The 27,587-nt window shown below is 36.2% G+C and overlaps 1 protein-coding gene across 1 annotated transcript; it reads right to left on the reverse strand.

Annotated features, from left to right (window-relative positions):
* Nucleotides 1-14,667: 14,667 nt before the first annotated feature.
* On the reverse strand, nucleotides 14,668-25,930 carry LOC121740507. The gene is made up of 6 exons (XM_042133223.1): nucleotides 25,927-25,930; nucleotides 24,970-25,137; nucleotides 23,542-23,782; nucleotides 23,244-23,257; nucleotides 21,351-21,608; nucleotides 14,668-15,005 (listed from the first exon to the last, which is right to left on the reverse strand). Exons 1-6 carry the CDS (start codon nucleotides 25,928-25,930, stop codon nucleotides 14,749-14,751), a joined length of 942 nt encoding a protein of 313 aa, XP_041989157.1. The 3' UTR covers nucleotides 14,668-14,748.
* Between the last annotated feature and the right edge of the window lie 1,657 nt (nucleotides 25,931-27,587).

Consider the following 27,587-nt stretch of genomic DNA (forward strand, 5'->3'; position numbering starts at 1 on the left):
TACGATTTTATTTATTTGAAAATTCGAAGAGAAATAGTTTTCCTTTACATTTATATATTTTTTCTTCGTATTACATTACAGGATAAAAAATTAAAAACATACAAAACTAGTTGATTATTTCGAGGCACTCTTCTTTTTACTCAGATGTACAATTATTTTTATAAGTAATCATATAATATACAGGGTGTAACAAAACTAAGTGATAATACTTTAGGGTTTGTACGTGTTTCTTGTAGGGAGTTCTCTGTGAAAGTAGCAGCGCTGAAAGACCAAATTTTTTTATCATATTTGTATGGGAAAACTTGTTACGCTGGGGCGCTTGCCCATACAAAAGTGAAAAAAAAATTGCTCTTCCAGCGCTGCTACTTCTACAGTGAACTTTTGTTACATCTTGTATAATAAACTACTGATCGTTTCAGAGTTTATTTGAAGCAAACTTAAAAAAAACTTTCCCTCGTCATAATAAGTAACATCACAAAAGTTTTATATTTTTTAGTAAAAAAAAAAACAAAAGTAAAATTTAAATAAAACCTAAAATAAATCGTATTAAACTGTAAATCATAATATTTTATAAACTAATCCTAATAAGTAAATCATTTTTTACAATTTTTTGTAAAATATGATTTACTAACATCCCGCCCTGGCTTCGCACGGGTTCCTTACTAATAACAGTATAATAAAGCATGGTACTTTAACAAGTAACATAATATATATGGGCTATAAAGATAATATATAAAATAAAAAAAGTAAAATAATCTGAATGCTAAAGGCAAAAATGCAATAAATGAAAAAAATATATCGATTGGTGAAAACGGCATAAAAATCCGTGCACTAAACTTTTGATAATACCGCGAACAAACAGACGCGACCGCGAACAGTATTATGTAGTGATATAAAAATATAACTTTATTTCCGGATGTCTTATTATATTTATTATACAGTGTGTAACAAAAATAAGTGATAATACTTAAGGGTGTGTACGTGTTCCTTGTAGAGAATTCACTGTGAAAGTGGCAGCGCTGAAACACGAATTTTTTTTTCACTTTTGTATGGGGAAACTTGTGACGCTCGGCCCATGTTGGTCTTTCATGGACCAACGTGGGCCATGGTTTGGAAGTTAAAAACCTATCTTTAATTTTGTTACACGCTGTATATGGTCGCTGTTAAGCATTTGTGTACTATCCCAAGAAAAAAATTATTAAGTTATGAAAGCAGTATTGTTCTAAAATCTAAATGATCTAAAGAACAACACTGCATTTATAACTCAATAAGTACTTAATGTTGTTGTGGGATGATACACCAAATGCTTAACTGCGTCCTTATACAGGATGCAACAAAACTAAGTGCTGTGTATAGAGTTCACTGTGAAAGTGGCAGCGCTAAAAGACTATTTTTTCTTTTGTATGGGGAAACTCGAGACGCCGCGCTGGGGCGCTTGCCCATACAAATCCCAAAAAAAGGTCTTTCAGCGCTGCTACTTTCACAGTTAACTCTTTACAAGGAACACGTACACACCCTAAAGTATTATCACTTAGTTTTGTTACACCTGTATATGGTCGCTGTTAAGCATTTTTGTAGGTAGGTACTTACTATCCCACAAAAAAAAAATGTTAAATTATGAATGCAGTACACAAATGCTTAACAGCATCCTTTTATTTCCGTACTTTTATTTTCGCATACCGTCCATCAGCGCATCGGTGGAGGTAGTAATCTCTGTGGTTGTGAGCGCCTACGCGTTCACTCACAAGGTTACCGTTTACCAGCAGATACGCTTTGCACTTGGGGAACCTGGTGCAACACCACTTCTCCGGTAGCGGTAGAAGAACGTGTAGCCGTCGAACATGAGACATCTTTTACCCGTAACCATTGTTATTAATTCAACTGCAACATAATTAAGTGCATTACTTTATGTGTCTAGAGTTGTGAGTGAGGCGAGTGCACTCGGCCAATCTAATTGCCGAGAGCACTGGTTTCTCCACAAATTACGTGAGGTGTTTTTTTTAAATTTTCAGACCCTCCCCTCCCTGGTGAGATTTCGTGAGTTTTTATTTAACCCCCTACCCCACCCCCTAATGTCACGTGAGATTTTTAAAATGTGGGTTTCTTACGTAAAGCGTTGGATTGTTTGACAGTCAGTAGATGTATAACGTCAAAGTATTAATGAAATTATTTTCTTTCGAACGAATTAGTGAATGATCTTAATCTTATTACGATTATGCAATTTTAAGTATACGTACAATGTGGATGAAATGGACCTAAACAGTATATTTTTTTATAAAAATGAGAAAAAAAATTACGTGAGATTTGCCGAGGCCCTTTCTATCCAACCTAAGATTAGATGAGATTTGACTCGACTCCCTCCCCTTAAACACCTCACGTAATTTGTGGACGCCCCTTAAAAAATAGACTGATGACGCATATACAGGGTGCAATTTAACCTTCCTGCCAAATTTGGATATATTGATCCTTGTTAAAAATAAAAATACACGTATTTCTTCTTTAATAATCACTCAGTACTAAAATTTTGAGAAATAGCCTCTGAAAGTTATCCTACCAAACACCACAAAATATGGACACATGCGCGGCCGGGCCCCACCCCGCCCTTCCATTAACATTCTAGCAGTGACGGATTAAGACTGCTTGATGCCCTAAGCAATCCATGTCTGTGGGCCACCTATCCGTATCTAAAATCAAAATCAAAATAGAGAGTATCAGTATCAGAGTATTTTTTTTACAAAAATCTTTCCGAACGTCGTAACTAAGGTGCCTACCACCGGTTCGGGAACTAACCCGGCGAGAAGAACCGGCGTAAGAAACTTGCACGGGGCCATCTTTTACTAAACGGGGCCATCTTTCTCAACTAGAATCGGTCTTTGAACCTTTACTCTTCTGGTGCCCCCTCAGACGTGATGCCCTAGGCAATTGCTTAATTTGATTAAGGGCTAATCCGTCACTGCATTCTTGTTATTATCATAAGTTGCGAATTTTCCCTTCATACTTTGACGGGCTTACACGGACGGGTAGACAGGTATGTTTAGAATAAAATTAATTGATACACATGAATAAAATTAATTGATACAAAAGAATGGAAAATTACAACTTTTTAATTAAGAAAAATAAGCACTTTAGAAATTTAAAATAAATCTAAACCACATTCTTTGCATTTAGCCGTATTTAAAAAATTCAATCAACTTATGTACACAGTACAGAAATCAAAACAACCCACCTCTAAATCTTATTTACTTCCATCTTGTCTACACTTAACATAGTTCAAACTGCAATCCGTTTTGCTCTAAGCAGAGTCTAGCGCGTTTTGCACATTGTCTTTAAGACTTTAAAAGTTTGTTAACACAAAATACAAATTTTTGCTAAGCACAACTTTGTCACTTTTAACCTCGTCAGAGGCATGTCTTCGAGGCTGGCTAGGCGTGTGCAAGTGTTGCGAAGTGCGAACTGTCCATAATCCGAGTCTTTGATTGTTTCGCGATTTAGATTCAGGATACAGCTGCTGCGTTCGAGAATCATCAGACAGCTGTTACGAAGACGAGGAAAACTTTCTTGCTCGTACAGTCTCTGGGTTCCGCGTAAACTTTCGCCACTCAAAATGTAGCACCTCCACCTATGCCTCCACATTTCATAACACTCGATCGTGGTTAGGGTACATTGTAACAGACACTAATTAAAGCGCGGGGGCCGGGGGGGCCGTGACAAACAAAATAATTACGTGTTAGCTATACAACTACGCGCGTGGTACTAAACGGTCGCCGGCGTCCGGCGACCGGCGGGCCTCCCGCCTCCCACCCCGCGCGTCACCCCCGCTTTACCCCTACGCATAACCGGTCTTTCGACTGGATGTGTTCGGCGCGCCGCGCGACGCACTAGGGCAATTTCAGAAAAACGTGTACAGGGTATAAAATTTCATTTTAATTTTTATGTCAATTTTTTCTTTTTTTCTATAATTTTTTTCTTTAATGTAATAGGAAATATAGTTTATTATACAAAAAAACAAAAAAGAACGCGGAATTTAAGGCATTTTCCTGATAATATCAAAAATGACCGTAGAAAAAGTCACCCAACGGAGGTCACATAATGCTACCTGCTTGTTGTTTTAAATTGTTTAAAAATTAACCATCTTATTTAGCACAAATACATTTTTGGTATCAAATACTATACAAGTTTTGCAATGTGTAAACAATAACAATAATCAAAGAAAAGTGATTAATAACAGTAAAACTTGGTCACATACCTGAACAAAGAAATTGAAACACCTGCACTTCAACAACATTTCCGCGCTTTTCACTAGTTAGTTTGCCAGTAAAAACAAAAAGACGTGCCTATCGATGAAGAACATACGTTGTTTTGCCAGATCGTGCCGAATAATTTCTAGTATTAGAAGAATTTTTGCAAAAACGAGCGGTCACAAAGCGGAATCTTCCGGAAGACTAAAATTTTCGTTTTAAATTCAAATTAATTTTTTAAAGAAATTACATATAAAAATATATAATTGATACTTTCAGCTGATACATTTGACTTTTGAGATTTAAAATTATGTATAGAAATCACTTCAAATACTGGATATTTTTTAAAATCAATCATTATCTCATCTTAGTTGGGAAGGGGACAGGTATATTTGATGGTTTTCAATACTTTAAAACCTTCGTAAGTTTTTTATTTAGTAAAGTAACAACAAGACGACAATTTATATATGTATTTAAACATATACTTTTTTCACTTAAATTAATATATTCTGTTAAAAGTTATTTATCTCAACAAAATAAATTAACAAAGTCGAGGGACAAGGCAAAATCAGGGGGTACACATTTTTTTGAAAATGCCCACTAGCGGTAATCGTAATTATGTATTATGAACTTATGAAGTGACCATTGAGCATCGATTTTTTTTGGGATAAAATGTTTTTGTAAAAAATTAACACCCTATTTTTATTGGTTTAATGGACGCATCTAACGATACCTAAGCCCCAAAAAAAATTTGGCAGGTAGGTTTAATTGCACCCTGTATAGCTGTAACAAAACCAAGTGGTAATACTTTAGTGTGTGTATATTGTGTCCCCTGTAGGTATAGAGTTCACCGTGATAGTAGCAGTGAAAGAGTTATTTTTTAGATATCCAAAAATTACCTACGCGCCAATACAACGACAAATATTGATAAAACTACCTTCAGCGATCTATCGAGATAGGATCTATTTCAGTTTAAATTCGTAGAATTCCTTTTCGACGCAGTTTCATATGCCCAGATATCGAGCATATAAAACTGCGTCGCAGTCGTCACAGTCGTCGCAGTCGTCGTCTGCAGAATAGAGAAAACTCTATTTCTCGTTTTTTCCTTAAAATTTCGTTGTTCTCTATTCGCTTTTTTTTATGAAATAAGGGGGCAAACGAGCAAACGGGTCACCTGATGGAAAGCAACTTCCGTCGCCCATGGACACTCGCAGCATCAGAAGAGCTGCAGGTGCGTTGCCGGCCTTTGAAGAGGGAATAGGGTAATAGGGGAGGGTAGGGATGGGAAGGGAAGGGAATAGGGGAGGGTAGGAAAGGGAATAGGTAGGTAGGTAATAATGAGTTTACCGGAGGCCCAATCCCCTACGGATTGGGCCTCCGGTAAACTCACTCACTCGGCGAAACACAGCGCAAGCGCTGTTTAACGCCGGTTTTCTGTGAGAACGTGGTATTTCTCCGGTCGAGCCGGCCCATTCGTGCCGAAGCATGGCTCTCCCACGTATAAAATATTTTTAGATCTTTTTAGATCTTTATTTTAATCTGCGTGCTAAAGTATTTTGATGGTATTTTTATTGAGTATATATTTTTTAATTAATTTCGTCGATAGAAAAATATGATAAACTATTTAGATGACACCCGCAACCCCGTTGCGCCAAAATTCGTTTATCACACGGGAACCGTACATTTTTCCGGGATGAAAAGTATCCTATGTCCTTTCCCGGGTCTCAAAGTATCTCCATGCCAAATTTCAGCAAAATCGGTTCAGCGGTTTGAGCGTGAAGAGGTAACAGACAGACAGACAGACAGACGGACAGACAGACACACTTTCGCATTTATAATATTAGTATGGATACGTTTCTCTTGTTTTATTAAGCGAAGAGTGAAGACGTATAATGTGTATCCTTGGTTCAAAAAGTAGGTACATAAGCAGAATGATTAACTTATCAATATCTTTATTTAAATATATGTAACATTGTAAAATATAAAACTAATACCTAAAATTTTATTCCACATTTTTCAAATAGTATTCCAAAAATATTCGACATTATAAATATACAAATGTAATATGAACCTTATAGGTAAAACACTTAACCGTTTCGTAGCGCAACGCTTCAGTCACACTGCCACTAAACTTCATCTTCTTTCCATCGTTCCGTCCAAACATGATAGTAGAATAATGGCCAACACTGCATTATTAAGGTTCGCGCTCACTATGTCGGCGCGTGCCGGGGCGGGGCGCAGCGCAGCGCATAATGCGCTATAGCACACTATTGCCGGATCGGGTCGCAACTCGCATCGCATTGACGGATTTTAACGCTCACTGTGCCGGGGCGGGTCGGCGCGCAATGCATTGACGGATTTTGAGCCGAGGCTTGCTGGGCCGCATCACAACACATCCGCGCGCCGCTTGCTATAGCACACTGTTGCCGGGGCGCAGCGGGTCTTGTCGAGCCGTGTCGCACTGACGGAAATCCGCCGAGCAAAAATCCACGCCGATGCGCCCCGGCACAGTGTGCGATACGCGTATCCGCTTCCATACAAATTGTATGGAGGCGGATGCGCCCCGGCACGACCCGTCTCAGTGTGCTCACTCCTTTACGAAGCATCATAGCATGCTTACATTGCTCCAATCCAGTGATCCAATTGCATTGCTACTGGAATAATGTAAACGGGTACTGGAATGCGCCAGAATGAATTGTATTCCCGTAAACCGGCTATTATGGCTCTGTATCTTCTTCTTCTTTAAAAATGGCTTCCCATAAGGAACCTTGCTCTGTACCTGTCTACTGTCAAGACTACCTATAAGAAGCTGGAATTTTCGCTTTTGTATATCGACCATCAGAGCAACGAATGAGATAATCATCATTATGGTTGTGAACGGCACTCTGCTGGTGTACCAGAACGTTGTCCTTGACCAGAATGTAGGCTTTGCACTTGGGGAACCGGGTGCAGCACCACTTCTCTCCTTTCACCGCCATGGTGTAGCGATAGAAGAATGTTTTTCCCTTGAACATGAGGCAGCTTTTACCGGTCGTCATAGTGACCATTCTTGCTGCAAAGAATATTATCACTAATGGTAAATGACTGGTGCGAAAAATCTAAATAATAAAATAACAAAAAAAGGATATGGACGAACAGTCCATAGACGGCCACAATTTTATAAAAAAAAAAAAAAAAAAAGGTAAATGACTGCATAATTCCCATTGCAATAAAATATATTATAGAAGCAGCAGGGGATTCAAAAAGTGTGCTCAAAAATAGAGTTACTGACGAAAACAAAAGAGCAAGTTTGAAATCTTTAATTACAACAATCACTATTTGAACATACTCCGAGTACATCGAATAAATAAATAAAAATCGGCCAAGTGATAGTCGGACTCGCGCACGAAAGGTTCCGTACCGTCATAGAGCAAAAATAGCCCAAAAATTGGGATTTTTGCATGGGAGCCTTAAATATTTATTTTATTTTAATTTTATTATCAATTATTAAAGTACAAATATAATTAAGGATTTTGTAAAAATTTCAAGTGCTATAGCCATTATTGATATCGAGCAAAAAATAGCAAAAAAAGGCACGTTTGTTGTATGGGAGCCCCCTTAAATATTAATTTTATTTTGTTTTTAGTATTTGTTGTTATAGCGTCGACAAATATCAAATTCTGTGAAAATTTCAGAAGTCTAGCTGTAGCCAGACAGGCAGCCTGGAGACAGATAGACAGACAGACCGACGGACAGTCAGACATCGAAGTCTTAGTAATAGGGTCCCGTTTTTACCCTTTGGGTACGGAACCCTAAAAAATAAGTAGTTCTATAATATATATTTTGGTCGTTGTAACTAAAATTATTCTCACCAGGGAAAATATATCACAATGAACTAAACAAACTAAAATTCAGTCTTTCAGGAGATAGAGTATTGAGCTACGAATAATAAAAAGGAAAAGTAACTCCGTCAAAAAACATGCTCCACAATAGTTGTCAAAAAAGTGTACCTGGTACACATTTCAATAGATTTGCAATATTTAGGTGACCTTGAGCGGTACTAGGCTGACGTTACATGACAGATCAAAAGGAACCAAAACGGTAATAGTATGGGAGTTACGATTCATTAGTTTTTATTATTCGTAGGTATTGAGTTAAAATCTACGAATAATAAAAATATTAATATCAACAAATCAGATCATACTTTATGAATTAAAACAAATAATAAAATTAATAACATCTTATATCTATTCAACCTTCTTAAAAACTGCGATCTTTTGGCACTTTAATCTACCCTTAACTGATTAAGTAGGTACTTCTATTAAACTACTGACCAGTGGTAAGTGATAAAATATTATACTCCTGTATATTAATATTCGATGAACATAATTATTATTGGTTTTGTGGAAAAACGGAGTAAGACTAACACCTTTTTAAATATACTCAATTCATGTTATTCTAATTACAGTCTACTTACTTAATATTATATTAAGAGGGTACAATAACAGTAAAATCAATTAATTTTGCGTGATTTTCACAACCATTGTAACATTTTGGCAAATAAAAGTGGATACTTATGTTATAAATTTAGAAAAAGGTATAATGAGCCTATATTAAGCATAATATTTAATAACTATAAAGGACTACAGATCGACTAGAAAAATTTAAGTATTGCTTTCTATGTGTCTATGACTAGAAACAATAATGAATGACATTACCGTTGGTTTGGTTCCTAAGTAGTTAGGGCCTGTATTCACTTTGATTAGTGCGAGTGCAGGCGATTAGTGATTAGGAGAAAATGAAGAACTAGCAGTCGCTGTCCACACTTACTTTCTCCTGATTACTAATCACCTGCACTTGCATTAATCAAAGTGAATACAGGCCCTTATATTAACTAACTATAGCCTATCTTTCTTTACTTACTGTTACTAGTTAATACTGACATTGTTATATTAATTATTGAAATCTTATTTAATATTTTTCACAGCAAGGGTATATTTTTATCTGTTACATAGAGCTAAATAATTGATTAAAGCAATATTTGTACTAGTTCTTATTCTATGTTTATACCTTAGACTTTAGAGGTCTTCAGCTGATTATATTATTTTATGCTTGCAGCATTCTGCAAGCATAAAAAAATTAAAGATGTGATTATGCAATTACCTTTAAAGGTCCCCCTACATGTACCTACAGGGAGGCCAATCAATCCGATCGGACTGATCGCAGGGCACGTTTTTTGCATTCTTGTGTATGCTCGAGTCCAGCGAGGTTGGCATGCGAACAGCCTCCCAGACCGGCTTTCCCGTATAAGGCTGTCTCCACATCAAGTCGCGAGTCTATATAAAAGGCAGTCTATATAATTAATTCGTCAGCTAATTGCTTGACTATGACTGAGGGTAGTATCAAATATCAGGTTTTTACCAATACAACCGTTTTGGTAAAAACCTGATAGTTTAGAAACCGAAGAGAAACAGAAAACATTCTGGTGTAGAGTCCTGATTGGTGCTGCTTGTACTCTGGCGGGGGATGAGTGTGGGAGCCATTGTTCCTGGAGACGCAGGCCTCAAGGAAAAAGGAGACTTAGACCGTATAATACATCATCTCACTGCTTGACTATGACTAAGTATCAGGTATTTTTACCAATACAACCGTTTGCGACCGAACATTCTGGTGTAGAGTCCTGATTGGTGCTGCTTGTACTCTGGTGGGGGATGAGTGTGGGAGCCATTCTTCCTGGAGACGTAAGCCTGGTTAGTCACGATGACGAAGGCGTTGCAGCGCTTGCTCTTCTGAGAGGAGCAGGTCCACCTCACGATGTTCTGCTGGTACATACAGTGGGATTTGTGGTAGGTGTAGCCGTTTACCATCAGGAGAGTTCGTCCAGACATCAGTGTGATCATTTTGACTGAAACGAAAGGTGTTTAGGGTTTATTAGAATTGCTATTAAGTCTCTGGAGTATTGGTATAAAATTCTTTAATAATATATTGGGGTAATCAATAATAATACGTTTAAGTCAGTTTGTGTTTTCAATCTTTAATTGTATTTACAAGTACAGAACACTTATTTTCACACACAAATTATTTAATAATTAGGTAAACATTTACGGTCTTACCCATAAAGTTAATATACCTAGCGGAATAGAGCAACAATCTCGAGCTGTCAATCAATACCGAAATTGATTTTCATCTGTGTGAAAAATATGTGTACGTATACACTTGGACAAGCATGATTGAACATGAATTCTATAAGATTAAATTGACAACGTGCGGCACGTGCCGACTGGACGTCAAAAAAAGAGTGCTGCTGTCATGTATAACACGTCTCTTTTTAACACGCAGTGTTACTGATGACATGACATCTCTCTTTCTCAGGCCTTTGTTTCTCTATTCCGCTAGGTATATTAACTTTATTGTCTTACCACAAGAGATTAAACATCTGTTGAGCAGTTGTTTTGAGACCATTTTGTACTGAATTTTTCTCTAATCAACTGTTCAACGGGTTCATCTTTTGTAGTAAGACCGTTAGACTCTTTATCACCATTTCAATAATTTTCATAATTTACACTTTAATGTATTTACCGTCGAGTGCCCTCATAAAAGAAGGCGGTTCGTGCGTATGTGCACCTTTACTCTCGATAACCCTTGTCTGGTCTTCGGACACGACGACGAAAGAATTACACCTTTGGCTTTTCTGCGATGAGCAAGTCCATCTGAATGATCGAGATTTGGTGTAGAATTGTTTAGTTTTGTGATAGGAGTAGCCGTAATACATGAGCACGGTTCTTCCAGAGATCAGTTGTATTATTTGAACTAAAAAAATACTATTTATTAGCAGCCTTACATTTAAGAGTACATCCATAGTCACACGTTTTAGTGTTAGTCTAACTAATGTCATGTTAGACATAAAATAAACTAACTCACATTAAAAACAAACTATGAGTAGTTTTTACGGTTTACGGTTTTTTACCCAAAGGGTAAAAACGGGAGAATATTACTGAGACTTCAATGTCTGTCCGTCGGTCTCCAGGCTGTAACTCAAGAACCACTATAGCTAGATTTTTTTACAGATTGTGTATTTCTGTTGCCGCTATAACAACAAACTTAAAACGCAATAAAATTAATATTTAAGGGGGGCTCCCATAATATAACAAACGTGATTTTTTTAGGTTTTTTTCGCTCGTAATCAATAATGGTTGTTGGTACCATTATTGATTTCAAGTGCCTAGCTGTTGCTAGGCACTTGAAATTTTCACAAACCCTTAATTATATTTGTACTTTCATAAATAATGATAAAATTTTAATTAAATTAATATTTAAGGGGGTTCCCATACAAGAAACACAATTTTTTGTCTACTTTCGCTCTATACCGGTATGGAACCCTTCGTACGCGAGTGCGACTCGCACTTGGCCGATTTTATTTCTTACTATGAAAGCTCTGAGTGAAATGATAGTATATATTACGATTGAAAATAAAAATATCTATTTACATCAAAAGCAGAATTACTGTTTACGAAGAAAATAATAATATTCAACTATAAAACAATAAATGTTGTAGGTAACTTATCAAATCGAATATTATGCACATTAGGCAAGATTAACATGAAAATATTTCATCTCATCATTGGTCTAGTTCTAGCTGTTTGGATTTCAGCCTCCAGGCCCCTTAGACAAAGTATCTTTCGTTAAAAACGATGACGAAATTCGTTATCAAAATGCAAAATGTATGAGGTTTGACATAAGTCATCGCTAATTGACATTTCGCTTGCGAAGACTAATGTCAAATCCCATACATTTTGATAACGAATTTCGTAATCGTTTTTAATGAAAGGGACTTCGGCTATGGTCTCTGTAAATTATTCGTATTTATTGAAACACGATTGAAAGTCATGTGGCTTTTTTCTTCGAACGAGGTCTGCTTCAAAAGTTTTCAATTTATATATGAAAGTACTCAAGAATTTGGAATGAGATAATATCTAATAACCTATCCAAGAGCGTACCAAGACCAAGTTAATAAAGGTAAACAATATCTTACTTGAAAATTAAAAGTGTTAATAATAAGCCTCAAGGTCTTCGCACACACCGACTATGCTGCTTTTATAAAGTTTTATTTAATGAACAAAAAGTAAAGAAAAAGCTACGGCACATATTAAATATCTAGCCGTAGATCTAAAAATTTACCCGTACATATCTGCCACAAGACAACATTTGCAGTCTGGGTGGAGGATGTGTATGGTAGCCGACGCTTTTGAGTAAAAATTTTAAGTCTTTGGACACTAACACATAAGCTTTACATTGTTTGCTCCTTTGGGACGAACACTTCCAACAAGACGCTGTCTTTCCATCAAACTTCTTGTTGAAAGAATAATTTTCGACTAACACCAGAGTTTTTCCATTGACCATTGTCACCACTTCGAAGTCTGCAAGAATTAATTATTATTTGCTTCATATCAACAATCATTAATTTAACCTTTTCTTCAACATACTATCCAATACTTTTATTTAAAATCAGTCTGAAATTTTCTGATGATTTTTTTTGTAATTTTAATAAAAAGTGGATTTCTTTAGGATTTCTCCTTTTCGAATAAAAGGTATTCAGGAGCAACCCGGTTTCGATCGGTTTTTGCATTCGAGCGGAGCCGGAGTTGTATCACGAGAATGTATTCTATACAGAATCTGAGACTTTCTATAATTTTTTTTGCCTTTCATATTCTTTGCATGTTTTTGAGCATAAGGAGTTTTTCTTTCATCCCTGTTGGCTTTCAGCGCCAGTATTTGCCCTCATTTTCCTTCAGTCGCTCCGTCTTTAATAAATTATAGAATGATTCCTTTATAACCTGGTAACTTTTCGTATGAGCCTTGACTTGATTATTACCGTGTTTATAATATGGAATATTTTTTATACTATAGAGTTAAAAAAATACTCAATCACTAAAACGTGAAAAGTTTATTTTAGGAAAAACACACTCTTAATTAAACTTAAATAATATTCCTTAAAAGCCTAATTAAATAATATTTTGTTAAACGAGATCAAAAAGGTAACATATAGTGGAAGGTCACGAAATTCCTTAAAAGTATGAAACATAATTATCTATTAAGACTAGGTTTTAATTTGGTATGAGTAGGTCACAGATGACAGAACTAAAACTAATAATGATGGGTTAGTGTGATTGTACCGGCCCAGCCACGTCTATACGAATCTATGGAAATAATTCATAGGTATATGATGAACTTCTGATATTTTGACAAACCCAGCCAACAAATCACCACAAGGTCTCACAATCCGACTAAAACACGTAGGTCAGCAATCTACCTATTTTTCTGATGGTAGATCTGCCTATTTTTCTGATAGCATATCTTTAATCTTTATAGCAATAAAATATTTAACCAATATCATAATCATCGAATATCAGATTTTCTCGACGATACGTGTTCCAGGGTCACGTTGCATTTAATAATTTCGACAGTGAAGTCTAAAAACTAAATTATGGAATTTGGTAAAACGCATCGCTAAATGATGTGTCTCATGCAAGGTCTTATGTTAAATCCATTAATTTTTTATGTTAACATTGATGTCGAAATTACTGTATGCTAAACCATGGGCCGGTCCGCTAATATATATTTCAGTAAAAGTAGATATTGTATCTTTAGTATTTAACATAGTATCCGTTCATATATCTATAGTACGGCGGATCGTGGTTATGGTTAAGGTTACATTTTGACCAGACCCACTTGTCTTCAGAGCAGTAGGCGTAGGCCCTGCAATTGTCCTTGGACTTGTTCGAGCACTGGAATCTTTGGTACTTCCCGCGGAAGTTGGACTTATGGAACGTGTACTTCCTTATCATCACTAATCTCTTTCCTGAATATAATTGAATCCATTTTACTGAAACATTTCATTTACATTACTCAGAAGCTCAACCTAATTATCAAATGCAGGCGTTGTGTTAGTTTCTAATGGATGTGGAAATATATATTTTATTGCAATAAAAGCATGTAAAAGATGGTTCAAGCATATTAACTTGTCCTGGTTTCTGAATAATTTAATACTTCGAAGTATTAACTTACTTAGAGTGGGTTGCACTAACTTACTTTAACTTTAACTGTAACTTTCACTATGACTTTAACTACAATGCAAAATGTCTAATCTTTGGTTAAAGTAAAAAATGGACGCCATATTTAACTATAACGGTAGAGCTCGACAAGGCTTTAAATGCACGTGGCGAAAAAAGGAACTAACGCTGTCATCATACAAAAACGCCATTTTTGACAATTCTCCTTTACCAGCAGCGCCCCCGCCCCCGTTTATTTAAAGCCTTGTCGGACCAGCAACGTCTTCTGTCAAATTCTGTGGTCAAAGTTAAGGTTAAATTTAAATTAGCCTTAACTATAACCATAACTTTAACCACGCCTCTGGTGCAACCCCTTAACGTTTTAATAATAATAGGCAGTGATCTCTTGACATGTTTATTTTATCTAATTAATATAGATAAGAGCAAGAAAGCCTTCTAAATGGGCGTTGCATCAATGCACATCATCGTAGTTTCACATAATATCCATTTTCAAAGGTTAAACGCGGGGGTCTGTGTTTATGCATCAATTTGCTTTTAAGAAAATCCACGTGACTTCCTACAACAGTAACACTTGCTTTACACCTCCTCAACTTGTAGGAACAATACCATCTTGAGTGCCACGACGTTTGATAAGCTTTATGGAAGGTATAATCCCCAACCATGAGCAGCGTCGTTCCAGAGCGCAGCTGTATAAATTTGGCTGTTGAAAGATTGAAATAGTATTAGGTACTACTACTTACTAATCCAATTCGTAGGTACCGGTCACACCTTTAAGCGGTTATTTTCAATCAACTATAATTCGTAATAATTGCACTCGTTGTAGAACATTTGAAAAGAGATAGTAATAGTACCTATTATCACCAATTTGCTAAAAAAAGGTCATAATATTATGATCGTGGTGGCAGAAACCGTCTATACTACCACACAAGAAAAAATTTGAGGAAAAAATTATTCATTTATTTGCCTTAACTATTTGACAAATTATAAGGTGTACCTTTCATTATTACTTGACCAAGTAATAGACCTGGATCCCAAAATATAACTTTCTTTCAAATCGATGAAACCATAGGATCTTGGTAGTGTCTCGTGTACTTAGAATACCTGCGAATTTGTGTAGCTCTAGGTGTGACACCTGGTCAGGTACCAGGTAACAAAGTTGACTAAAAATGAGTCTTACTTTACTTATTTTCAAATGGCTAATATTTATATATAATTTGTAGATTATTGTTCTGAACTAGTATCATGTAGTGTAAGACACTTTTCAATGACCAAAACTATTGCCAGACGTTTTAAAAATAACTTTGTTGCAATTTTTATTTTATAAATTAATATAACACCTTAGAAAACAATACGATATTGCAAGAATTTATTTTCTACCAGCTGTTGCCCGCGACTTTGTCCGTGTCAGCATACTGCATAGTATAATAACAAGGATGGATAATTTTCCCCTGTTTCCTTACCCAAAGGGTAAAAACGGGACCCGATAACAAAGATATTTCAGCCTGTCCGTCTGTCTGTCTGTCCATATCCAGACTGTACCTCCCCTTTCTAACATGTAGTGAATATTAATTAAAGTATGGATACAATTGAGTATTTTTTGGTCATATACCTGGTCAAGTGCCTACCTGTTAGACCCAGATCCCAGAGCGATAAGACAACTTACTATCACAATATGGATGAAACCTTAGGTTCTCAGTAGTTCCTTATGTACTTAGAATACCTTCGAATTTGTGAAGCTCTACATGGAGCTATACACACTCTCACTCACTCACTCATAATGTGTAAAAATGTCTGTCTGTCTGTCTGTAACTTCTCCACGCCGGAACCGCTTAACCGATTTTGCTGAAATTTGGTAAGGAGTACTAGTCAGTCTAGTCACGTATAGTTTGTAATTACTTATCATCTATCTATAATATAAAAATGAGTCGCTGAATGTGTTGCTAAGCGCCAAACTCGAGAACGGCTAAACGGATTGGGCTAATTTTTGTCTTAAGAGCCCATATGACCCTAACTTGACTACATACATTAACCTAGATCTCAAAATCTGTAAGGTCTAGAAAACTGATTTTTTGACACAAGTAACTTCAGTTCATAAAGATTAAATGCTCAAGACGAAAACACGATTACTCAAAAAATGCTCGATAGTTTCTTTTTTACAAAAACCTTGTTTTAGACACATTTTTGCTTGGATCTTCGAAGTTTGCTGTCTTTTCTTTAATATTTTTTAATATCTAAAAAGGTATTGATAAAACCTAAATTTGCTCTCAAAACACTTTTTTCATAATCATTATAGTTCGTCTTTTATTCAAGTAAAACTAAATCGGCGATGATTCCGCGCCGTCCTTTTTCACCTGGCATATGAAAGACGAGCGTGAGTGTGAAGAGAGAAGGACGATGTTTGATTTTTAGAGTCAGGTGAGCTCTTAAAATATTCGTAGAAGTCCAGGGAAGGTTTTTAAGTGACACGAAGTTCTCCGGGACAGCCAGTTTATTAATAATTTAGCGGTCTTTTCGTATGTGTTTTGCCGGTCGGTGTTGATTGCGGAGACGCGTGACGACCCGCGTTTTTGGTGTCGTATCTATATTTGTGCAGTGATAATATATTAAAAATTACGTGCAAGAAAATCAAAATAGAAAATATCTTAGTTTAACTGCTTTATAGTAATTACAGATATATGTACTTACTTATTATTTTCTAGTTGGCGTCTTGCATTAGGTACGAAATCCATACTAATATTATAAATGTAAAAGCGTGTCTATCTGTCTGTCTGTTACCACTTTACGCTTAAACTGCTGGAAAGGACATAGGATACTTTGATCCCGAAAAATGGTACGGTTCCCTTTTGCGGTAAACCTATTTTGGTGCAACGCGGTTGCTAATCCACTAGGTAGGTATAAAAGTTATCATATATATTCAAATTAACGAATTTGGGCGGTTCGTGATTGTGCTCGACCATGGCCATCACTATCTTATCGAGTCATTAGAATAAACGCAGCGCAATTTCTCGTGGCGCGACTCCTGCAGATGTACTTCGGGCTTAACATTTCGTAGCGTTTGTGGTTGGTTGACGCCCAAAACGTGAATCCGTTGTGAATCAATACGTTCTCTCCATTCGCAAATTTTAGTAAAACAACCATTTTTTATTTTAACCCTCCACGCTTATATGCACATCCAGTGTTGAACGTATATATGACATATGAAAGGTTGTGTCACTTGTAAGAATGTGATGTAGAGCTTTGTATTACAATGTTGTGAATAAATGCTTAGAACTCTTATTGGTGTTTTCTTCATGGTCCATCGAGTAGCCGGATATTATAGAAGAGCCAGCAGCAATATGGAGAAATGGTAATAGGCAACTTTTGGTGAGAATAAAATCGGAATAAAATTATTGAGAATTTGTGAGCAGTTGCCTTGACAACCGATAAGCAAATTTGGTACGAACAATTTTGCGACTATGGAAGGGTCTATAAGAGTACAAAAGCATCTTCAGACACAAATTACGACAGATTACGCTAAGTTTCAAATATCATCTAAGAATAGATCGCGAGCCTATATAAATGCTCGGCTCGAGGGCTTAGAACAAACATGGGTTCAGTTCAAAAAGAATCACTACGAGCTGCTGAGAAGTCAAGAGTTTTCAGATGATTGCGAGTATTTTAGAGACGTAGTATTTGAGGAAGTAGAGGAGGAGTATTTGCAATATAAGGCCGCATTAAAGGAGAGTCTTTTATGTGCTACAGAGGTTGTCCCTACCGCTGTGAACTTGCCCCAAATTCAGATTCCTAATTTCTCGGGAAAATATACAGAATGGTACACTTTTCACAATTTATTTGACTTGCTTATACATCGAAAATCCAATTTATCAAATATCGAGAAATTATATTATCTTAAGAGTTACCTAACGGGCGAAGCAGAAAACTTAGTTCGTCATGTACCAATCACTGAAGGAAATTATGAAATATGTTGGAATATAGTTAAGAAGAGGTACAATAACAAAAGATACTTGGCAAATAATATATTGAATCGTTTGTTTAATCAAAATAGTCTGGCTTCTGAGGATAGCAAAGGGATAAAAAGGTTGTTAGATACAACGAATGAATGCTTGAGTGCCTTATGTAATTTGGATTTGGATACTTCCACGTGGGATATACTAATAATTTACATGATGTCACAGAAATTAGACCGAGAATCAAAGAGGATATGGGAACAAAGAATCAGTAGTAACTTGGAGAATTTACCTTCATTAATGGAATTTTATGAATTTTTGGAAAGTAGATTTAGAGCATTAGAATTCTTAGAGTTAAGAGAGGAAAAGACACGCGTAGACGAAAGGAAAAGGACTCATGTTTTTGCCATCACGACAGTTGTATGCCCGTACTGCCAAAAAAGTCATAAGCTAGATCAGTGTCGATTGTTTCAAAAGCAAGATTTTGATACTAGACTCTACTTTATTAAAAATAAAAAATTATGCTACAATTGTTTTAGCGCCTTTCACAGGCTCTCTAGATGTAGACATTCTAATACATGCCATCAATGTTATCGTCGACATCACTCACTTTGCATAGAGAGAAGGAAGTCACTAAGTCCTACTATTTTTCAAATAAGGAGATGGCTCTGTCAGGTGATGAGGACGAGGACAGCCTAATAGGACAAAAGCCTGTCGCCCAGGTACTGCTACCCACTGCTATAGTAGAAGTTAATACAAATAAGGCGAGCATGACTTTAAGAGCAACACTCGATCAAGGTTCCCAAGCGTCGTTTGTAACAGATAAAACGGTGCAGTTATTAGGTCTTCAGAAGTTCCCGGTAGACGAAGTTGTGACAAGTGTGGGGGGTGAGAGTCAGAACATACAAATTAACCACAAGGTAGAATTCCAGATACAGTCCACTACAAGTAAATACACGTGTAATATCGAAGCCTATGTTCTGAACGATTTATCCCCAACCCCCGGAACCGATGGTGTCGACATTATTAACTGGCCTGAATTGACATCCTTGAAACTTGCTGACCCGCGCTGCTTAAAAGCTGGTGAGGTAAACATATTGCTAGGCGCAGACGTTTATGGGCTTATTTTGGCTAATGGTATAATCCGAGATCCATCACATAGGTTGACTGCCCAGAATACGCATTTCGGTTGGATCTTGTCGGGTTGTGTTCCAGAGAGTACTCGTTACGCACGAGACAAATGGAGAGATGGAATTATTACTTGATATTGAGATTGGAAGTTTGCTCTTTGCCTAGGAAGTACCTATTCGTATTTTTTGTATTGTTTCTTATTATGGTTAAAGATTAATGTTGTTAATTTTTAGTTACTGTTTTGTACAGGGTCATATATTATTACATTTAGACGATAGAGTATGGTATCATATTATTTTTATATTATTTTTCTTAAAGATTTTAAGTTGCATTCTGTGTTAAAGCTAATTTAATAGTCAGTTTGAGACTATATTGTTAGAGGAACAGCGCTTAGTAATGATAGAAGTGATAATATGAGCTATCGGCATACCATAGGTATGGTTCAGAATGGTCGATGTAAAGTATTGTGTATATTATAAGGATTTAAAGTATTGTTAAGAATATATTCAAGAAATATATTCATGGGGGGCGGTATGTTGAACGTATATATGACATATGAAAGGTTGTGTCACTTGTAAGAATGTGATGTAGAGCTTTGTATTACAATGTTGTGAATAAATGCTTAGAACTCTTATTGGTGTTTTCTTCATCCAGGAAAATGTTAACTATTCTAACACTAACCAAAAACCAAGAAAAAATTCAACAAAAATATTTATTTATACAATTATTTATTTACAAATAGCTATTTACAATACTAATAAGTTACAATTTGTTGCTAAACGTTTACCCGTATCTCGATTCTACTATTTTAATGCAGCATTAACTTTGTTAGACCCAGTGTTTGCTGGGTCGAACAAAATATCCGCAGTTTGCTTTCAATTTACTAAACTCATGTCAAACGCGTTATGATCCCGAATTTACAAAATACCAAAGTAAGTAAATAGGCATGATGACTATTTTTTTTTCTTATCGGTAATTGAAAGACACTTAAAAAATAGAAACATCGTTGAAAGAATGACTCTGATAGCTTAAAAATTCACCAAGATATGACAATTCAAATATCTCATTAAAAAAGACCTGCCCGAAACGCTCCATAAAAAAGGGCTACGAAAGTATGACGTCAGTCTTTCGTAGTTTGTACGCATCGGGAGACAATTTTGTTCGACAGGTATATTAAATATTGCGTTTATCAAAGTGGTTTCATAACAAAAGTTGCTTTTAATTGCATAAGTTATAGATTGGTACACAAATATTAAGAAATTTAATTGAAAAAAAATTCGACTTGAATATGCAACTTTGAAGGCGCATAACAAAAAAAATACAAATGCTATCAAGCTGAAAATTTGGGAACACTTATTTTTTACCGTGATTTCTTTATTTTATGAACAAAATTCGCTAATCTTTGACCTTGTCATCATCCATATTATGGACTGGAGCAAGGAACAGAGTAACAGATAAGAGAGCAACACTGGAGCAGAGTCGAAGCGACGCGACATGTTTTTCGCAAAAGCATCTCTAATCGCTATTGTTCTACAGGGTTCTACAAAAGTAAGTGATAATACTTTAGAAATTTAGGCCTTAGGACGTGTACACTACGTGTCCCTCGTTCACTTTGTAGTGTTCAAGTAGCAGCGCTAAAAGGCCAAATTTTGGAACGGAGTTCCTTATCGCGCGTTGCGAAAGGCAGCTCGATAGAAAAAAATTAAGACAAAAAGTTGTAACGACACAAAAGTGTCGTTACAACCGCACGGCTTACAACTATAGCAAAAATGCTATAGTTGTCTTTGACACCTCTCAAGTTTTTTTTTAACTTTTTGAAACACGTCGACACGCGCTTCCATATTTTTATAGCAGGTACTATTACAACAGAGATGAATATTACTAAAGTAAGCAAAAAACATGACGCGTCTAAAATCCTAACTGAAAACGCCATCTCCTACATGAGATTGATGAAGATATTTAAACTAAAACCAGACTGGCACTCTAATTCAGATAATGTTGCTTCTTAAGTCTTACGTAAACCCCGGTGGAGGAGATTGCGTACGGAGCCGGGGGATGGTTGTGTTCTCCGCATCTCTTCGATATCTGGTTATCATCTGTAACGTGGACGTACGCTAGACAACCCGTGGTGGTCCGGCTGCAGCAGCCATACCTGTGCCCATCCTTTAGAAGCCCATTCTTACTGTACGCGTAGTCATTCATCAGCAGAATCACATTCCCTTTTATGGAATTTAAGTACGTCGCTAGAAGAAAAAGACGTTTGGTATTAAAGTCTATGCACATACAGTCTGTCAAAAAAGACTAAGCTGAACAATCTATCTGTATATTAATACGTGAGAGAAAAACTTTGTAACCCTTTTTACGAAAAATGGGGAAACGTAGGTGCATGAAATTTCGCACAGTTATAGTTTATATGGTGAAGGAGTGCATCGAGCGAATATTATTTTAAAATTATGCTTTTATCATATATATTTTTAACAAATAAAACGTTACACACACTACGACACTACTACTAGGAAAAATGACAGATTATTGAGTGACAAGCCTGTACAAACGAATTATACTCTTTTATTTATGGTTGAAGTCTGTTGACAACAAGTTGACAAATTGAAAATGGATTATTGTTTTTTTTTATTTAATTTTAGATACTATTAGACAACGCTTAAACGGCCAGTCTGAGATCAGCTGAGTCCCAGAGACAAGAATTGAAAAAAACTAATGTCGTCGTCCTAATGTCGTTGAAAGTAAGGTCGAATTTCGACCATTGGGCGATCTCTAGTATTTTGAAATAATCACGATCTAATGTTTTTTTGCCTTGTATTTTGACAGACAACTCTTGTGCTCTTTAGATATTATCACTTATATACAATTTTTAAATTGATTTTGGTATTAGTTATTTAATAGTTATGTTCACGTCTACTCTCTTTGACGAGCTGTTTCGATCCTTAAAACTGAGCTCTTTCTCCATATAAACTGTAACTGTGAGAAATTTCATACACCTACGTTTCCGCATTTTTTGTCAAAAGTGTTTCGCTCGCATATTAATATATTATTATAATATGATGATAACACAGCCATAAGAGGGGAAGCAATTCGGATTGCGTTGTGACGTTAAGAGGCCGGGTACCATCGAAATTCTCATACATACGTAATACTAAAATCATTTTCTCATACGAAAATATTTAACATGTTTAAGTTATTTTTCAGCTTAAAATAGTAACTACCTAGGTTCCTGCGTAAAAATTTACTACAAAATATTTAAGCACTAAAAAATATATAAATAAATAGCAAATTTACTACAAAATATTTAAACTTTAAAAATATTTTTTAGTATTTAAATATTCTGTAATAAATTTACTATTTATTTGTATATTTTTTATTGTTTTACTATATTTTTTAATGTTTAAATATTTAGTAGCAAATTTACAACAAAATATTTAAACACTAAAAAATATTTTTTAGTGTTTAAATATTTTGTAGTAAATTTTTACGCAGGAACCTAGGTAATTACTATTTTAAGCTGAAAAATAACTCAAACATGTTAAATATTTTCGTATGAGAAAATGATTTTGGTATTACGTATGTATGAGAATTTCGATGGCACCCGGCCCCTTAAATATACAGGGTGTAACAAAAACAAGTGATAATACTTTAGGGTGTGTACGTGTTCCTTGTAGAGAGTTCACTGTGAAAGTAGCAACGCTGAAAGACCTAAATTTTTTTTCACTTTAGTATGGGGAAACTCGTGACGCTCGGGCCCTTGCCCATACAAAAGTGAAAAAAAATGTTCGTCTTTCAGAGCTGCTACTTTCACAGTGAACTCTCTACAAGGAACATGTACACACCCTAAAGTATTATCACTAGTTTTTGTTACACACTGTAGAATATACACCTGCATTATCAATATTTTGGATGTATTTTACGGATGGCTTCACGACGACATAAAATTTTAGATATGTATAAATTATGCTCCCTAAAATTCTGCTACAACACAGAAGAGTAAACGATTTGTACTGTTTGCAAGAAAAACGACGGAATAAATAAGAATATTTTATTTTTACTGTCTCCTAATTATAGATCATTATTATACGTATGAGTGTAAATTGTACATTTGGCGTCATAATTATAAAACAGCGTTCATCAATTCTTAAATCATCAATTATAAAACAGTTTTACCTGTTTAGGTAGACTAAAGTCCCAGAGTTCGTAATAACGAATTTAGGCGGTTCATGGTTGTGCTCGACGTTGGCTCTCATGATCTCATTTTCTGTAGACATTCGAATGAAAGCCTGGCATTTGTTGGTCTGGCGGCACCTGCAGCCGTACCTCAGCCCGTCGTGGTGTTTGTTGGACACCGAAAACGTGTATCCGTTGAAGATTAACACATTCTGCCCTTTCGCGTTTTTCGCGAAATGTGCTAGAATTTAGAACATATATACATCTCAAGTAGGACTAAAGTGAACAGGTAAATAGCTAAATTATTACAGAACGAATTTGTACCACAATACAGCAAGAACTTTATACGTGGGCGAACCATGCTTCGGCACGAATGGGCCGGCTCAACCGGAGAAATACAACGTTTTCACCGAAAACGCTTGCGCTGTGTTTCGCCTAGTGAGTGAGTTTACCGGAGGCCCAATCCCCTACCCTATTCCCTTCCCTACCCTCCCCTATTCCCTTCACTTCCCTTCCTTACCCTCCCCTATTACCCTGTTCCCTCTTAAAAGGCCGGCAACGCACTTGCAGTTTCTTTCTGATGCTGCGAGTGTCCATGGGCGACGGAAGTTGCTTTCCATCAGGTGACCCGTTTGCTTGTTTGCCCCCTTGTTTCATAAAAAAAAACTATGCCTGTTTTTACAACTTAAGTGCGGAACCCAGACAGGTCGGTGGAGTTGACAGACCTTGTCCCCTCCAATAACATCTCCTGGCACTTTACACGTGGCAACTCAATGCGACCGCACTACCTCGCAGCTGGTAGAATCGTCACAGAACTATGTCTTCTTAACATCCTTGAAACACCACCCAACTAGAGTGACTCCGCTCCACCAAGCCAAGGCCACAAGATCTTAAGGCAAAGAGTGGAGCATTATACCAGAAGAAATCGGAAAATGTCGGATCTGCTGGCGTAATACTGGGCATCAAACATTGTAAAATAGTGATAAATATATACAATTATAGTTAAGTAAGTTACTTTTCTATACGACCCTTATTATTGTCATAAAAAAACTAGGCCACTTCAGTATCCACAAATAGCCACTACAAGTGATAAAATCCATTATTTTTGTGAGTGTAGTGTCATTTTTTTAAATCTTATAAATAACAAAGCTAAAATAATGTTTATCAAAGGACCAGCCAGGCTGGCTATCGGTGGCGCAGGAGCGAGAACAGTGGAAGATCCTGGGGGAGGCCTTTGCCCAGCAGTGGGACACTACAGGCTGATATAAATAAAAATAAATAAAAATACCTAAGGTTATATTACAAGAACAAATATGAACCAAAACAGCATTCACGGCTAGTTACTACGCCCGCGGCCCGCTAAAGTGACTAATATTCCTGATTTAGTAATCGTGAATCTCGGCGGCTCGTGGCTGTGCTCGACATTGCCTCTCAAGATCTCATTCTCTGTAGACATTCGGATGAAGGCGGGGCATTTCTTGGCGAGGCGACTCCTGCAGGCGTACCTCAGCCCGTCGTGGTGTCTGTTGGACACAGTGAACGTGTATCCGTTGAAGATCAACACATCCTGCCCATTCGTATGTTTCGCGAAACGGACTAAAACAACACAGCTTAATTTTACTACGAAAACTTCAAGCAAACGAATATGTACTTCAATCAAAACATTGTCTTATGCCTGCCATACATGCTACGGTTTACCGGTCTACCTGCACAGGTGGACCTCTCCGGTAGACCGTAGCGTGTATGGCTTACATTAGCAACTTTATCGGCAAAATTATGATTATGACATGTCTGTCTCTGGCTGTCGAACGGATGAAGCAATTTCATCCGCTCAAAAGAGATAATACAATAGACAGACAGACAACACACAGATACGTCAAACATATTCCCTCCCTTTTTGGGTTTAGGGTAAAAACAGCGACCGTGAATCGTATGCAAGAAATAAAAACATTATAATTTCAGCATTTTATTTCATTTTCACTTTGAAACCCCTGTAGCAATGATATCCTTGTTTCGTTTTAAAAACCTTTTCAACCACGCGCTGCCCGCCATATTTTTGCCAGTGTTAGATTCAAAAGTGTGTTTTATCCCGCGTTCTTCGCAGTAAAGATAGGCATGTTTTCGTATGAATATGGCATCCATGATTGGATTATTTTGATTGAGTTTTAACAGTAATTCTTTAAATTCATTTTCCTGGTCTTCTGTTAAAACATAGTTTCGTCCGAGCTTTCTTCTCTCTTGGTCTCCTAGCTGTACATACCTATGTAAGGTTCGAATCGGGACGTTGTAACGAAGTTGTGCGTCGCGGTAAGTCATCTTTTTGTTCTTTATATCATCGATCGCGTTTTTCAAATCCTCGTTGCTCCACCTCGCATAACTTCTTACACATTTTATCACCCCCAATACGTCTGAAATCAACATTAGTACATATTTTAGGTTTAAATTCACAATTTGAACCCTATATTTTATAGTTCGCTTACTATGATATGGTTTGGAAATAATAATATTTTAAAAAGATAAAAACGACTTCAAAATTGTACGTAATTAAGAATTAAAATTCCCTATCTCAAAAACTACTGAACTTTTGATAATACTGGCATAATAGGCATAATGACAATTTTTTTTTCTTATCGGTAATTGAAAGACACTTAAAAAATAGAAACATCGTAAAAATAATGACTCTGATAGCTTAAAAATTCACCAAGATATGACAATTCAAATATCTCATAAAAAAGACCTGCCCGAAACGCTCCCTACAAAGTGCTACGAAAGTATGACGTCAGTCTTTCGTAGTTTGTACGCATCGGGAGACAACTTTGTTTGACAGGTATATTGAATATTGCGTTTATGAAAGTGGTTTCATAACAAAAGTTGCTTTTAATTGCATAAGCTATCGAATTGTATACAAATATTAAGATATTTAATTGAAAAAAAATTCGACTTGAATATCCAACTTTGAAGGCGCATAACAAAAAAAATACAAATGGTATAAGCTGAAATTTTGGGAATACTTATTTTTTACCGTGATTTCTTTATTTTATTAACAAAATTCGCTAATCTTTGACCTTGTCATCATCCCTATTCCCTAAGTTCAAAAATACTTACATAAATATATAAAATACTAGCGGCCCGGCCCGGCTTCGCACGGGTGGACATTGGTTTTTAAATTATTTTTTTTAAATAAAGGTAGTCAATCTTTAAGTTAAGCAGAACATAAAAATAGTTTACATTATTTGGCCTGCAACTACTATATTATAATTATTATGTACATATAACACATTTTTATTGTATTTTTTTTTTTATATTTTTATATTTTAAGTGTTATGTTTGATTATTTTATCCTTACCTGCAGAACTATAAGACTATAGTACATCACTTTGCGATAAGTAAGTATAGTCTATAATTTATAAAGCATAAGCAAGAAGGAATATTTTGGTAGATTTTTCACACAATTATTAACACTTAATACGGTTCCCTTTTTTCTCTCATTAAATATAGCCTATATTCAGCAGAAATAGTGTGGATTAAAAAATATGCATTAATACTTCCATCGTGCATCGGTATCGTGGGTATCGCAGACACAATAGATCTTCAATTGTTATGCTGGCAGCCGGCTGCCGCTACGAGTATTGGAGATTTATAGTTAAAGAAATTAATTAATTATAATAGCAATCAAAAATAATAGTCATTCAAAACTTATTTTAAAAAGTTCTAAAAATATTACTTTCGTAGTCATAACTTTTAAAGCTTTTTTGAAATTAGGATTATAATAATGAAGCACGATAGTCTATATCAAATCAATAAAGCAGCACCCGGCTGTCGCATAACTATTGAAAATCTATTGCGTCTGTGTCTGCGTCTGCGATTCCCACGATCGAGGTAATATTTACGTGGACTCTCCGGGCGAGTCTGTGGCACTGATAATTAAATCTCTCCCCTACCGCACGCACACCCGCGCATCGCGCCTTGACGCCCAATTCGCAACGTGCAGCAGAAATCGTAATATTTTAATTTCGCCATAACATTAAAACCAAACGTCCAATTTT

This window comes from Aricia agestis, chromosome 3 (genome assembly GCF_905147365.1).
Source record: "Aricia agestis chromosome 3, ilAriAges1.1, whole genome shotgun sequence".
Classification (NCBI taxonomy): Eukaryota; Metazoa; Arthropoda; class Insecta; order Lepidoptera; family Lycaenidae; genus Aricia; species Aricia agestis.